The sequence below is a fragment of the Drosophila miranda genome, chromosome 4 (assembly GCF_003369915.1).
Source record: "Drosophila miranda strain MSH22 chromosome 4, D.miranda_PacBio2.1, whole genome shotgun sequence".
NCBI classification, from domain to species: Eukaryota; Metazoa; Arthropoda; class Insecta; order Diptera; family Drosophilidae; genus Drosophila; species Drosophila miranda.
Window position 1 is genome coordinate 3,104,890 of NC_046677.1, and position 15,624 is coordinate 3,120,513.

The 15,624-nt window shown below is 38.5% G+C and overlaps 1 protein-coding gene across 2 annotated transcripts; it reads left to right on the forward strand.

Moving 5' to 3' along the window:
• The first annotated feature begins 677 nt into the window (after nucleotides 1-677).
• On the forward strand, nucleotides 678-11,949 carry LOC117188987 (sarcoplasmic calcium-binding protein, beta chain). Of its 2 annotated transcripts, XM_033393785.1 has the most exons (6): nucleotides 678-768; nucleotides 874-964; nucleotides 2,377-2,543; nucleotides 6,417-6,497; nucleotides 11,246-11,398; nucleotides 11,464-11,949. In XM_033393785.1, the coding sequence occupies exons 2-6, from the start codon at nucleotides 913-915 to the stop codon at nucleotides 11,578-11,580; spliced, it is 570 nt and encodes a 189-aa protein (XP_033249676.1). In that variant the 5' UTR covers nucleotides 678-768; nucleotides 874-912; the 3' UTR covers nucleotides 11,581-11,949. The 2 variants fall into 2 exon arrangements, with proteins under 2 accessions (XP_033249676.1, XP_033249677.1); XM_033393786.1 differs by lacking the exons at nucleotides 11,246-11,398; nucleotides 11,464-11,949 and adding an exon at nucleotides 6,617-6,715.
• Nucleotides 11,950-15,624: the final 3,675 nt, after the last annotated feature.

Sequence of the window (15,624 nt, forward strand, 5' to 3'; positions counted from 1 at the left end):
AAGATTGTTGAAAATAAAAATAAATTTGATAGCACAATTTGATAGCTCAAGTCTCAAAGGAAAAGAAATGGAACAATTTATTGTAATCACGGCAAAGGCTGCGAAAAGATTCATGGTCAGAGTAGTTAGAAAGACAGAGGTGAATATGAAAAGGAAAGTAATGCCTAGTAAGGTTGGAAGGCACAGCAAAACTAAAAAGGCTAATGAGAGCAGTGGAATCGACCTCAAAAAGTTTGTGGAGAAAGAGAATTCCATGCAAATCCTACGGATTTTAATGAGACGCAGCCGATTGTAATTATTGTTGTTTAAATAACTACAAATTTTAGTGTAACATTCGTAAGTTGATAAGAAATAACGTTGCATTACGGGCTTTTATATTAATCGAAAATATGCAGACTTTTACGTGAAAGGTAAAAGATGGATAGATACGGTAGCAACCAAGAATAATATGTGTATGTTTTGTGAAAAATGTGTTTTATAATAGGTTATGCATGCACTATAAATATCTTTTTTGGGTACCTCTATATATTTACATTATGTCTATATATCTACATAATATATATAAATATATATATATATATATATATATATATATATATATATATATATATATGTAAGTATACGTATATATGTATCATGTATATATTTATTTATATCTATATGTATGCACGTATAATGTTTAGATACATGCAAATTAAATGGATGTTGCGAATGTGTCTGACTTTGGTTTGAGCAAATTTAGTTAGTCTAAAGTAAGCAATTCTTAAGGTAAGGAGCTATTATATTTACTATGTCGGGGTTTAATATCTAGCCTTCATAAGACTTTATGACTTCGACTCTTCCTCAACTCATCGTTTGATTTTCTAATTTCAGCACTTTTATGCGGATTAAGAAAATAGAAAAACCATCATAATGGCTTATTCATGGGATAACCGTGTGGATTTTGTTGTGCGGTACATGTATGGTAAGTTTGAAAGACTGTAATAATTACAATGCAATAAGATATTAAAACTTAAGTAATTCATTTTTTTTAAATAATTAGTAAGTGTTATAATCGGGTTTCCCAGCCATGGTATAGCTTTCGAGCTTTTCAGAATCTGAAAAGGATCGATTCAGAATTTTATGATTAAGTATATACCCGTTTTTATTAAATGAAAAAGGCAAATGCCCGGAATAAGAAAAATTGACAATCCGTTATCGATTCAGGAGACTTTGGGGGCGGGCAACACTTCAAAGACCCAATGTCTGAAGTCGATAAATATCCATATCCTGACTTTAAGTTGTTGTATGAAAAGTAGAGCACAATCTTAATATTACCTTTAAATACGGCTGAGTGAAGCAATTGTACATTGTGGCAGGTGTCAAAGAAAAAGGGATGTGGGATCTTATTGGTGGAAAAAAGTTCTAGTACAGGAAGTTCAAACACCATTTCAATACAGAGATCAAAAATAGGTAACCTCTAACTAACACAAAAAGCACAACATTAAGAAAAGGCAACAGGCTAAGACAGCACTTATAAATAGAATATTGGAACACTCAGACGAAACGGTTGGTTAGAGATAGAGAGAGATGAAATAAAACAAAAACAATTACACGCATTTAGCAGTCTGACTGTTTTGCCACAAAAAATTCTTAATTTGTGTTCAAAATAAATCTCCATCCACACACGAAAAACCAGCCTAATCAAAGGAAACAAATAATAATTAAAAATATTAGTCAGTCAAACAACAATTGAGTACATTATTTAAAGAAAGATTGTCTATACAAGATGAGAACAAAAAAACGCGTTCATTCGGTAAGAAATCTAAAATACAGCTCAATAGCTATTTGTATTATGTAAAACACTAAGACTAAGACTACGTTTACGCTCTTGCTGTTCAAGAATAAAACTATTGTAAACATGTGAGAGAGGGCCCCTAAAAAAATTCTTGAAGAAAATTTTAAAACCCTCTGCAAGTATATAAAGTGGCACCCTTTTTTACGATTGTTTTTTATGTATGTTGCTTTGTATGTATATGTTTTGATTACAAACTATCCGACCAATTGGCCATCAAGTATAAATTGCAAAATTGTTCATAATTTTAAACCAGTGAAATTCATACAGCTATAGATAACGATCACGACCATAAAAGAATTTACGACAAAATAAATATTGAAAGTTGAAATATTTTATATCCGAACCAAACTTCAAGCTTTCTATTCGAGAAAGGAAGATACGATAATTTCATTCAGTAGTAGGAAAGTTAGTCCGTCTTCCTAGATTTTATTCAACCGAAGTACCTAATCCTACATTTATACTGACACCAAAACTTTAATAGCATAGCTTAAGTTTTCAGATATAAAAATAACTATTTACATTTCCCTTTTCGTTTTTAGATATAGATAATAACGGATTTTTGGATCAAAATGACTTTCTTTGCATGGCAGTAAGAGCATGCGTGGTTGAAGGAAAGGGAGATTGTAGCAGTTCTCGGCTGGATGACTATAAAAAACTTATGACCAATTTATGGGATGAAATTTCAGCCATTGCTGACGATGATAAGGTATGGTAAAATAAATATTCATTTTAAAAAGTTGTCCAACTTGCTCGTAAATTACACAGTGCTAAATAATTCTTGCTTTGCCTTGCGTTTTGCATTACAGCAAGGCATCGGTGCTTAAGAACATTGTGAGCTCCTCGAAGAAGTGATTAACATTAATTGCTAAATGTATTTTTATAGCCTAAAAATGTATTTGGTTAAAAAGTGTCAAATTATATGAAAATACTGTAGAATCCGGTTATAACGACACTGAAGGGACCGACGATTTTACGTCGTTATACCCAAAAGAAGTTCTAATCAAAAAGAGCAAACAAAAATGTTTTTCTTTTTATTTTATGATTGTCATGATAGGTTTTACAATAAAACGAGGGCCAACGTTGTGAGTTGTTGCTGCGACCTCAACTTTACATTTATACCCGATACACAGCTATGAAGCCTAGCCCAAATTAGCATTCGTAAATCCAAGCACGTATGTGTAATTTTGACTTTTACCTCCCCATCTGTAGTTCGTAGTCTTATCCCATTCAGAGGGCACACATTTCCGTGAAATATGCCGTTTCTTATTATTGATTGAGAAGAACCTGCGTCCAAGTCAACACAGATTCGCTTTGATTCATTATGCCTCTAATAGTAAGATTTTCATGTCCCGAGTCCAACTGATTTTAAACTAACGTAACATCGACTGAATGACTCCCTAACATGGAAAAGATAACGAGCTTATCCGAGGATTGGGATGTCATGCCGGATCTACTAAATATAGTCAGTCTTCGCAAAGAGTTATTCGGAAATAATTAATGGTCCAACGATTCCGAAATTGGAATAATCGTTTCCATTCATTATACATCTGTACACTAAAATAAACTCCTCCGAAATGGCTCGACCGATTTTCGGGAAATTTTGTGTATTTATCGGTGAGGTCTGCGCATCGGCCAACATATATTTTCATCACGATCAGACCACTCCTTCGGGTACCTCCCAAACACATATCTTTCTTTTTTTGTATACCCAAAGGAGTGGTCTGATCGGGTCAAGATTTGGTATGCATTATTTTTTTACACGCCCTTATGTTTTGACAAAGTTTGATTCAGATTGATTAAAGATTGATTAGATTAAAGGAAGTGATATGGCTGTGTTTAGAATTAAAAATACTAATGTAAATCTGGAGCTGCAGCACCTGTAAAACCCAGGAAATTGTTACTACGGTTACCAACGTAATAGCCAATAGCATTTAATGTAAATGTGGCGTCATCAAATTCAAGGAAAATGGTATGAAAAATATTAAATTGAATACAACTTTTTCAAACACATATGAAATCTCAGTGGGCCGAAACCAAAATTCGGTCCTGGGGTTTGAATATTGTGTATGAAATCAGAGATAAAACGTATAGCGAGGGGAAAAATTTTTAAAAAAAATTATAATCGAAAGCCCATAAAATTTCAAGAAAATCGGTCTAGCCATTTCGAAGAAGTTCAATTACAAACATTGTAACCCCAAAATGTAATATATTTGAGCAATGCCAATAAGACGCAGAGGGGCCAATTTGAGTCGTCAAACGATCAATTCTAGAACCATGCGAGATATAAGAGTACGAATTTCAGGTAAACAAATCCAAGAAAACAATGCAGATGAGTGTGTGCGTATGACGCAGGTTCGTGAATCACAATCGCAAGAGGACCGAGATGAATGAAATCCATAAAGGCAACTAGAACAGGGAGTATCGCTCAGATACATAGTCGACAGACGTAGAGGAATTGACCAACAACGCAATGCATCGCTTCGACTAGCAAAACAAGTTGGCCGGGTCATATATATGTATATACATATGTACATATACATATATATACATATATCAATGAATGTGTTGCTGAGCAAGAGAGCAGCTGAACTCATTTCGCAAATTCTTTTTTTATAATATCCCATTATATTTTGACAAACTGAAGATCTCTATGATTTCTCAATCAAGATGATAAATCCCATACAACACTTTTCTATATTTGCATACAAAAATTGCTATAACGTCTCTTTGCTGTAAACGTCTCTTTACTACTAAAATTAAATATCACAAATTTCTATCAAATTAAAAAAGTGATGTGTTTGTGACTTGCTAAATATGCCTCCTATAAGGCGGCGGACAAATTTAGGCAGAAGAACCTGAAATGCAACGAATCAAATTCATTATCAATCTAATTCAAAACGTACTTCCCAGGAACGTGAAGATAATAATGGTGCAAATTTGAATCGAGCTGCTTTCTGTTACGATATGTCTCTTGATTACAGTGGCTACAACTGTGTTGCTATTGGACCTATAGCTCAGTTTACCAATATTGTAATGCATGAAGGCGCATAAAAAATTTGTAGGGGCTTTAGATAGCACCTTAAAAGATATACGGAACAACCAAAACCAATTTGGTGGCGCAATGATTTTATAATCAGGAGAGTTTCGCCAAACACAAGCTGATGAACTGAATGCATTTTTAAAGTCCTGCAATTTGTGGAAACGTCAAGGTATTACATTTAAGCAGGAATATGCGTGTCATGTTGCGAAATGTTCTGGAGACATATTCTCTAAACAACTCATTGATATTGCTAATGGCAAATTTCCTATAGATGTGCCTACTGGCTGCATCACCTTTTCTGAGAGTTTTTGTAAGTTAGCGCAATCAAAAGCTGAACTCATTATAAAAGTGTTTCCCTTTGTTGCTCAAAATTACTTATTAAATGATTGGTTGAGCGAACAAGAACAAGCAATCATATTGAAAGGAAAGTATAAAGCAGAAGACCTTTCGATACCCGCATCCCAATTATTCCGACTGACGTACCATTCGAGTCTAAACGACTGCAGATTCCAGTACGGCTTGCTTTCGCTATAGCTATAAACAAATCCCAGGGGCAGTCCCAAAGTGTGTGTGGCATTAAACCAGAAAAACCATGTTTCTCGTATAGTCCGTTGTATGTTGCCTGTTCCCGTATTGGAACACCATCTGCTCTGTTCATTTACGCGCCAAGTAATCAAACAAAAAATATCGTGTACCATACAGTACACAATAAAGTATACAAGTATACAGCAAATTATACAATAAAAATGAAACTGAATCTTTAATATAAAAATGAATGGTTAACTTTTATTTTTTGCCATAATCAATGTAATATTTGAATTACAAAAAAAATTAAAGAATTGAATGTTAGGCTGTACGAAGTTCGCGGGTCAGCTCGTTATACCCGATACTCAAAATAAGTATTTGGGTGTATTAGATTTGTGGTGAGAATGGATGTGTGTAACGTCTAGAAGGAATCGTTTCCGACCCTATAAAGTATATATATTCTTGATCAGCATCAATAGCCGAGTCGATTGAGCCCTGTCCGTCTTTCCGTCCCTATCAGCGCCTAGTGCTCAAAGACTATAAGAGCTAGAGCAACGACATTTTATATCCGGACTTCTGTGATATGTCACTGTTACAAGTATATTCCAAAATTAAGTTAAAACGTATATCTCCAAATTTCGCCCCACCCCCTTCCCACGCTCCCCAGAAAATACGAAAATCTGTGGCATCCACAATATTAAAGATACGAGAAAACTAAAAACGCACAATCATAGAGAATGATCGTATCTATGTGATTGCTGAATCTGGATCAGATCGTATTATTTTTATAGCCAAAAGTAACAAATTAATTTGCAGTGGCTACGCAGCGCCCGACGACATGCTCAGACACGTTTTCTGTGTCTCTCGCACGCACTCTTTGTCGCTCAATGTAGCCATACTGACTGTGTGTCGGGTATAAATGTAGAGCTGCGGTCGCCGCAGCAACTCACAACGTTCCCCCTCGTTTTTGTATATATTTTAAAATATATATATTTTTTTTAATATATTTTTTAGGATGGAAAAATATCTAATCAAGAGTTTAAAGATGCGGTCAAGAAAACTTGTGTGGGCAAAAAGTATGAAGAATTCCCCCAGGTAAGAGCTGAATTCGACGTTACCCGTTACGTTACCCGCTATTTTAATTCTTTTATTTCTCTCCTCACTTTTGAAAATGTTGAACTTTCATCGGCATAACTTTTCCTTTTGCCCGATAGCTTTTGACGAAGCTAGAGGTATTAGGTAATTGTCAGTTAACTAAATTAAGTCCTTCAACTAAAACAATTTTATCAAGAATTTAGTAATGTTAAATATTACAAAAAAAGGTTTGGTATCTGGTTGTGGGTACCCTTGAAAAATCGGATAAAAACGAAAAAACATGAAAGGAAAGCACAGCAAAGAAAGAGAATATTAAATTTTTATATTTTAAGAGCTTTTACTTACACGAAGAACAAAAAGAGATACACGTTTTCCCATAGACTATGTTAGAGGATTTTTTTAGTGTTAACTTAGCTAAAATCACGTGAACTGCATAGAAAAATTGATCAAATACGTACTGAACGATACTACGCAGTTTTCAACCAAACACACGCATTAATTAAAATTTAAAAAATCGCACTTTAAAAAAGTCACTTTTTAATTTTTTTTTATTACTCTATTGTCTTTATTATGCTCATATCTACTACAAAAATTTATATATTTGTTTCTTTATCAGTAAGAAAACCCTGTCAACAATAACGAATCACAACACTCAGATCAGTAGCGTCTGCTAGCGTCCATAACTAGCGAGTGCCCACAACCAGCACACTTCCCCTAAATATACACAAGTAAATTTAATTTTTTTTTTTTTTTTTGTCGACGTTGACATGCATCTTTCAAGAGGCGATGCAATTACTGCACCGTCAAGTGGCCCGTGTGACACCAGCAGAAGGCTGTTACGCGAGCATGCAGGAAAGATAGCTGTTAGACTAATATTCGAGGAAAATTAGCATTAAGGTTACTGAGAGAACTAGGCATGCATTCAAAATACAATACCACTACAATTACTAATTACTAGAAAGGTGTGTAGGGATTAGTAATTTAATAAGAGACAGAGAATTAGTGGTGGATATAATATGGTAGAGGGAATTATAATCGGAGCAAAGGACCCAAACGGTTCATGCAAGGAATAATTCGATCTACAAAGTGGAAGGAACAACGGTATAAAATTTCTAGTCAGTCTAATAGGAATCGTGAAGTTTATGCGGCTCAACAGATCAGGGCTGTCTATGTCACCCCTGATCAAGTTGTGCATAAAAATCACACCAAGCATTTTTCAACGGTTAACTAAGGATGGGAGGTTTACTAAAAGCAGTCTACTAGAGTAAGATGGGAGTCTCACACCTTCATCCCAGTTAAGGCCCCGCTGAGCAAAGAGTAAAAAGTTTTTCTGTACTGATTCTATACGGTCCTGGTGTACTTTGTACTGAGGGCACCATACACAGGAGCCGTGTTCTAAGATCGGACGACACCATGACTAAAAAGTTATTGAGATCGGATTGCAAGCGAGAATGAAATGAAATGTCCTTATACTGGACACAGAGTTTAACATCATCCGCATACATAAGTACTCGAGAGTATGTTAATACTGAAGGCAGGTCATTAATAAAGAGTGTGAAGAGTAAGGGGCCTAGATGGCTGCGCTGTGGTACTCCCGAAGAAACCTTTACTGGTAAAGAGAGGAAGTTTTTGAAGAGGACTTTTTGAGACCTGGAACAAAGATAGCTAGAAATCCATCTCAGGAGGTTGGGCGGAAACACTAAAAGGTCAAATTTATACGCTAAAAGGGAATGGTTTACAGAGTCGAATGCTTTACTAAAGTCGGTGTAAATAACATCCGTCTGTAAGTTACCTTGAAAGGCTTTAATAATGAAAGAGGTAAGCTCTAACAAGTTCGTGGTGGTTGATCGCCGCCTTATAAATCCATGCTGAGTTGGAGATATGAGTGACTTGCGGAGATGTTGCAAGTGCGGCGTTAAAACCTTCTCAAACATTTTGGGAATAGAGGATAACTTTGCTATACCTCTATCATTTTTTGCGTCAGACTTGCTACCTTTTTTATGGAGAGGAATTATAAACGATTCCTTCCAGATTGGGGGGGAAGAAAGCAGAATCAATGGACAGGGTGAATAGTTTAAGCAAGGGTCCACACAATGCCTCGGCGCAGTACCTGAGTACACAACCTGGAACCCCGTCTGGACCCGGTGAAAACACCGGCTTTACTAGTCGAAGATTTTAAAGTAAAGAACATTCATTTAACAAGGGACTGAAAATGCCGTTCGACCTCGGTAAACCTTATGTGTACGGATGACCAGAGTAGCTTTCCTCAGAATAGGTGGTTTGGAAAAATTGGGCAAAAAGATCGGCAATTGCCTGATCATTATTTGCCGACGTATTACAAAATGATAGCGAGGATGGGTGTGCGGACGTTTTACGCTTACTGTTTACGAAGCAGTAAAACTGTTTAGGGTCCTGAGAAACACGTATCCTGCATCGAAATAGGTAGTTCTTATAGCATTGTGCACCGAGCTATTACATAGCGAGAGTGAGAAGTAGGAGAACCCACTTCGTGAAACTTTTTATAATGTCCTGATTTTAAGTTTTTTGGACTGGATAACTCTTTGGTAAACCAAGGGGGTTTTCCAGATCTAGTCGGACAAGAAAGCGGGACACAAGAATCGAAAAATGTGCCAAGAGCATTGTAAAAAATGTTTGTGCCTTTTATGACATCAGTGCACAAGTACAAAGCGGACCAATCAAGATCCCTAATGAGGTTATTAAGCTTCGCAAACTCGGCTTTACGAAAGCAGCGGACACGTTCAGGTAGCCTACTCGACCGATCCAATACAGTTGGTCCTATATCTAGCGACACCTCGAAAGTAAGGTGGTAGGCGTCTTCAGATATAGTGAGCGGAAGGGCTCGGGTTAACAACACTATGGTCGGATCCGATACAAAGCACAGATCAAGCAATCGACACAAGGAATTTTTCACATGATTGACTTGAGACAGGGACAGGTCGTGACATGGGCACTAGGATACTAGACTCGTTTACCGAAGACCAAACAGTTCCTGGCAAGTTGAAGTTACCAAGAACTATCATACGATCTTTATCTAAAAGCGAGGAAGAAACTGCAGTTAAAGCGGACAAGTGCTGCTCATAAATAGAGATATCCGAAGAAGGTGGAATATACGAGCAAGTAATGAATATAGCGATAGCGGGAAGAATCAGTTTTACACACAGGAATTCCAGTTCCTGTTGAACCTGGACTGTGAAGTGTTCCGACGTGAAGTAAGAGTCCACTGCAATTAGAACCCCCCCTGCACGTCGAGACGAACAGTCCTTTCTAAAAGTTGTGTACCGACCTGCGAAAACCTCGGAACTAAGAATGTCCGGCTTTAACCAGGTTTCAGTAAACACAATAACGTGGGAAGCAAATGCAACACTATCCCGGAAAAGAATGCTGAGCTTACTACGCAAGCCTCTTACATTCTGATAGGTTACTAAAAGAAAAGTTAGTTTTTTGGAAAGGTGGAAGCAAGACGGGAAGTTGAGGAAGAGGAAGTTGAGGTTGAGGGTGGCTCACTGGAAAGATTTGGAAGGGATATGGGGGGCCTATTCTTCTTCTTAGCCTTAAACTCCTTCACCACCAAATGCTCCGGCCAAAATTTGGCGGAGCAAATGGTGTCAAATTGAGTTGGGGAGATGCTTATCTTAAACGAGGCTATCTCCCTGGCATATGAGAAGTTAAATTTCTCCACCTTTAAACCCACGGCTTTTATTTTGCTTTGAATAAAAGCAATTACATCATTAGATGTGAGGTCAGGGGCCAGCCGTGAAACAAAAACTTGTCGTTTTGGTGGGACTCCCACCGGTGGTTTAGTCACCACAGGCCTAGTACCTGTGGTGGCAATATCCGGAGGTCCGGATGGTCTATTTACTGGTGGGATCGGGATAGACGGGACAACTAGCGAACTTGCGGACACCACGGACACGGACGCTGCAGACGTACTTGGCTGCACATTCTTCGAGGCGATGAATTCGGCTACCGAATCTGCATCGCCAGCAGCTGTCGTTGCCCTTGGAGTGGCAAACGAGATCAGCTGCTGCACACTTGGAGTGGTCGAAGTCAAATTTTTTGACCGTCCCTATGAGCGCCTAGTTCTCAGAGGCTATAAGAGCTATAGCAACGTCATTTGGTATCCAGACTTCTGTGATATATCACTGCTACTTCCGCCTCCACAAAAGGCGAAAATCTGTGGCATCCACAATTTTAAAGATATTCGAAAACAGAAATATTACGTGCTCTAACAGTAACAGCAAACAACATAATTTTAATCAGTGATATTATTTTATAATCAAAAATACAAAACACATTACTAATTATAAAAAAAAATATAAATAATAGCATTTATTTCATCTAAATAAATCAATGTGAAGAAAATATTCTACGGAAGCATGGAATACACCAAAATCTTATTTTAGTCGTATTTAGCGATATCAGAAATAAACTTATATTTACGATTTATATAACATAAATAATTTTAAATGTTTATTGTTAGATTTCAATTTTTTTAACGTTCCCTGATAAAAATTAATTTAATTAATTAATGCACACACTAATTGCTTTGCGGAATCATCTTTTTTCCGCTGAGGCCCCACTGTGCTTCGTTTAAATAGCTTTATCTCTCTCTCTCTCTCTCTTTCCAACAACGAACTATCATCCGACTGTTATCTAGCTATTTGGGAGAAAGATATTACCACGCATAGGGGTATAACAAGGCAATATTTTTGCATCTTTTTTTGCAGGCGATGAGAGCATTCATTGAATCCAACTTTAAACTGCTGGATATAGATAGTGATGGAATAGTGGGAGTAAAAGAATATCGTTATAACTGTATAACAAGAGTAGCCATCGATGATATTTCCCCCATAGACAAAGCGTTCGAAACGTTACTGAATGTGAGCAATCATATAATGAAAAATGAATTATAATTTACATTTTAATTGAAAATTTTTCTTCCTAGGATGAAGATCGAAAACGCGGAGGCCTCTCATTAGAACGCTATAAGGAACTTTATGGTCAATTTTTGGGAAACACAGCTGATAACCATCCAGCAGTAAACCTTTTTGGTCCTTTATAATCACTTAAAATTTAATTGTCTTCGCTGTTGTTCAACTACTATTTTATTAAGTTTTATTTGTAATTACTATGACTATAAATTTACTACCACTAAGATATAAAGCATTCACATCATTTTGTGTAGAATCGTCAGATAAAGAGTTCGTTAACTTTAAATTTGTATAACTAGATAGGTCAATTTGCTCTCAGAAGTTTAAAATAGTATGCAAATATATGTTGATTTGCTCTCATACAAAGGCTCTTAAGTAATTTGCCCCACTCTCGAAACCTGCAAGATGTAATTATATTGTTGCGTTATAAAGAAATTGTAATAAGCTTAGCCAACAAAATAAATCAATACTTAAATACCAGCTAAACAAAAAAAATTAAACCATTTGATTGAAATTTTATTTGGTAAGTTTATTTTGACAAATGTATGACGATATGTGGCCGGATAGGGAGTCCTTAAGTGAAAGAAGTTCATATTAAATACATAGGCTTAGAATATATTACTGAAATTTAAAATGTATAATTTAATCTGAATCCACGAAAATCAGAGAACGCGTCAATGCACTCCCAAGTGGAAAGCATTGGATCCACCTTTCATTACCAAAAGTATGGACTAGGGGTATGACTACGAAAGCAATACGTAAATTTGAAAACCGAACTAAAGCCACGTTTAATCGCTGCAAAGGAGGACAAAGGCCCTCAACAACACTGATCTTAGAGTCCTTCGATGGTGTGGCAGCACCGGCGCCTATTATTAGCGGTCTGGCATCTTGATCTCTTACTTCGACGCTAAACAAAGCTTGTGTTAAAACTAAATAATAATTAATAAAGAACATTAGTAAGAACTCAAGCGTACATTGGCCAACCCGCCAAAGTGGTGTTCCCTACGTTAAAAAACAACCGCAAATGCAAGAGCAGCAATATTTTTTGCGTTCCTCGACCAAAACAAATTTACGACGCAACAATCATGGCAAACACGGAGGCCACGCTAAATGAGTTAAGAGAGCAACTACAACGGGTTCAAGCTCCAAACTCCCAACATTTAGCTCAGATCATCATTCCGAGATTCAATAAATCCAATCCGCAACTTTGGTTCGCGCAACTGGAGCGCCTCGTTAATTTGCACAATTTGGTACGCGACGATCACAAATTTGACTTGGTATCAATACAACTGGAGGGAGATGCCGTTCATGCCTTCGATTGCATTACTCTTATTACTCGCCCACCGTCTGACAACAAGTACGACGCAATGAAGCGCCGGCTGCTCGAAACTTTCGGCGAGTCAGAGAATTCAAAAATTAGACGGCTGCTCCGGGGCGGAGACATCACCGCGAAGAAGCCATCTGAAGTCTTGCTTCACTTGCGTCGCTTAGCACCCGCTAGTGGATGCGAAGCCGTCATACGGAACCTCTTCTTCACCGAGCTGCCTTCGTCGATTCGTCTGCTCATTTCGGTTTGGGAGGAGAACGATCTGGACAAGCTGGCAAAGATTGCCGACAAGATGATCGAAAATAGTGCCATCGACTCTATGAGTGTTATGTCGACTCAACCCAATTCCGCTGAGCAAATTCAGCAGAGTGTCGATGCGGTAAGTAGCAAAAGCCCGAATTTGAAAGACGTTGCTGCTGCTTTGCACATTCACTCGCAAAAGGTTGATAAGCTACAACATAACTTTCCCGAAAAGCCCATTGTTCCCCATGGCACGAACATAGATGATAATGGCAACAAGGCATCCCTGTGTTACTACCACAGTACTTTTGGTGATCGCGCACGCAAGTGCCGTCCAAGCTAACTCCGCTGGTAGGCGGTAGCATCTCAACGACCAGCGACAAGTTACCTGTGAATCACGACCACCGACTGCACATCCAAGATAAAAAAACTAGTCGGATTTTTCTCATCGATTCCGGATCGGTGGTGTCAGTTATACCTTTCACTATGGCTCAACGCAAACTGGATCGTTCGTTTAAATGGTCATTTGTCATCGCTGATGTATAAACCGCAATTATTGGCGCGGACTTCCTAGCACAGTTCCATTTGCTTATTAACATCAAGAAACAACGTCTCACCAACGGCACAAGCATATCTCTAATCTCGCAGGATTTTCCTTCGCCAAACATCGACAAAACGCATCAAGGCAAGGACCGACACACAGATAACTTCACCGTCGACAACACAAACGCATCAGATTCACCTTCAGTTCGCCACTACATAACAACAACTGGTGCTCCCGTAGCAGATCGACCCAGGCGCCTGATGGGGGAAAACTGTCTGTAGCTAAAGAACAGATGCATCAACTAATCTACAACAAGATCTGTAGATGACGCGCCTGCGGTGATCGCAAGCTCAATGCGATTATCGTCCCAGATCGTTACCCAATTCCCCACATTCACGATTTTGCCGTTTGGGCTAATTGAATTTGTAAAAATTCCATTTGGACTTAAAAATGCGACACAAACATTCCAGCGTTTCATGGACATTTAATGACATTCTCTTAATGTCCAACTCAATGGAGGATCACAGACTACACGTGGATAATGTGTTGCAAATCTTAAAAGCGCATAAACTTTGCATCAACGAGAAGAAGCTCTGTTTTGCACAACCTCAAGTGGCATTCCTGAGTTACACAGTCAACGGCAACGGAATTAAGCCTCCAGAGGATTCAGTGAAGTCAATTACTGAGTACACTCAGTACTCAGGTATAGTTAACTATTACCGCCGCTGCATACCTCATGCATCAGAAATACAGGAGCTACTCAACGACTTGACACGTAACATGAAGAAAAACGACAAACGGCCAGTGCAGTGGACGCCAAGCTCGATTAAAGCATTCGAAAATGCAAAAATAGTATAGCTAACGCCGCAACCCTTGCTCACCCCAGTCTTAATGCAGAACTAAGTCTCACGTGTGACGCATCCGATACTGCCATTGGAGCTGTACTTGAACAGAACACGAAAGGGAATTGGGATCCTCTCGGTTTCTTCTCTAAAAAACTCAGTGCAAATTAAAAAAAGTTTAGCACATACGATAGAGAGCTGTTGTCGATTTACGAGGCTATAAAGTACTTCAAGCACATGTTGGAGGCTAGGATCTTTGTTATCAAAACTGATCACAAGCCACTGATATAAGCCTTCAACCAGAAGCCAGAGAAAGCGTCGGAGAGACAGCTGTGGCAGCTGTGGTTCATATCCCAACACTCCACTGCAATCGTGCACTGCTCAGGCAATGGACATCGAATTGCCCGACATCTTAAATGGAGACACGTCATAAAACCTACAAGCAATTCCAGTTGACGACATCATCTATTGCGATATGGCAACGGGAACGGCTCGACCATATATTCCTCAATCTTTGCGATTCCATGTGTTTTCAAACGTACACGGACTGTCTCACGCAAATGGCAGGTCAACTCTCAACTAGACATTGTTGTGATGCTTGTGTTGTTGTGTGCCCTTGGTTGACGGATACAGATATTGTTTGACAATGATTGACCGTTTTTCCCGCTGGCCGGAGGCAGTGCCGTTGAAGGATATGACTACAGAGACGATATGTGAAGCAATATGGTCGCGCTGGATATCGCGTTTCGGGTGCCCATTGACTATTACAACTGATCAAGGAACTCAATTCGAATCTGCACTCTTTAAGTCCCTAGCGAATATGCTGGGAAGCGAGCACATTCACACGACGCTATACCACCCCCAGTCAAATGGCATGATCTAGCGTTGGCACAGGTCCATGAAAGGCTCCTTGATGTGCCAACCGGATGTACCATGGATCAAGCTGCTTCCAACCGTCATGCAGGTAGTAAAGCCAACTCCAGCTTCGCATCACAGCAAGCCCAAACTCTTCCTGCTTAAGGATATTCACAATTGTTCTCATGTTTTTGTTCGGACTGATGTCATCAGACCGGGTCTTCACCATCCGCATTAATGGAAAAGAGACGGCTATTTCAGTCGACAGGCTTAAGCCAGCATTTATGGCGAATCCCGTGACCAGCTCTTCTGATGATCAGCTATCAAATGTCCCATTACGGACATATGTATAAGAAGAAAAGACAAA

Excerpts from the sequence above, each read along its gene's own strand:
- LOC117188987 (XM_033393785.1), top strand. The coding sequence starts at position 913 with ATGGCTTATTCATGGGATAACCGTGTGGATTTTGTTGTGCGGTACATG. Across the intron at positions 965-2,376 it reads TGTTGTGCGGTACATGTATG|ATATAGATAATAACGGATTT; the intron begins GTAAGTTTGAAA and ends TTTCGTTTTTAG. Across the intron at positions 2,544-6,416 it reads CCATTGCTGACGATGATAAG|GATGGAAAAATATCTAATCA; the intron begins GTATGGTAAAAT and ends TATATTTTTTAG.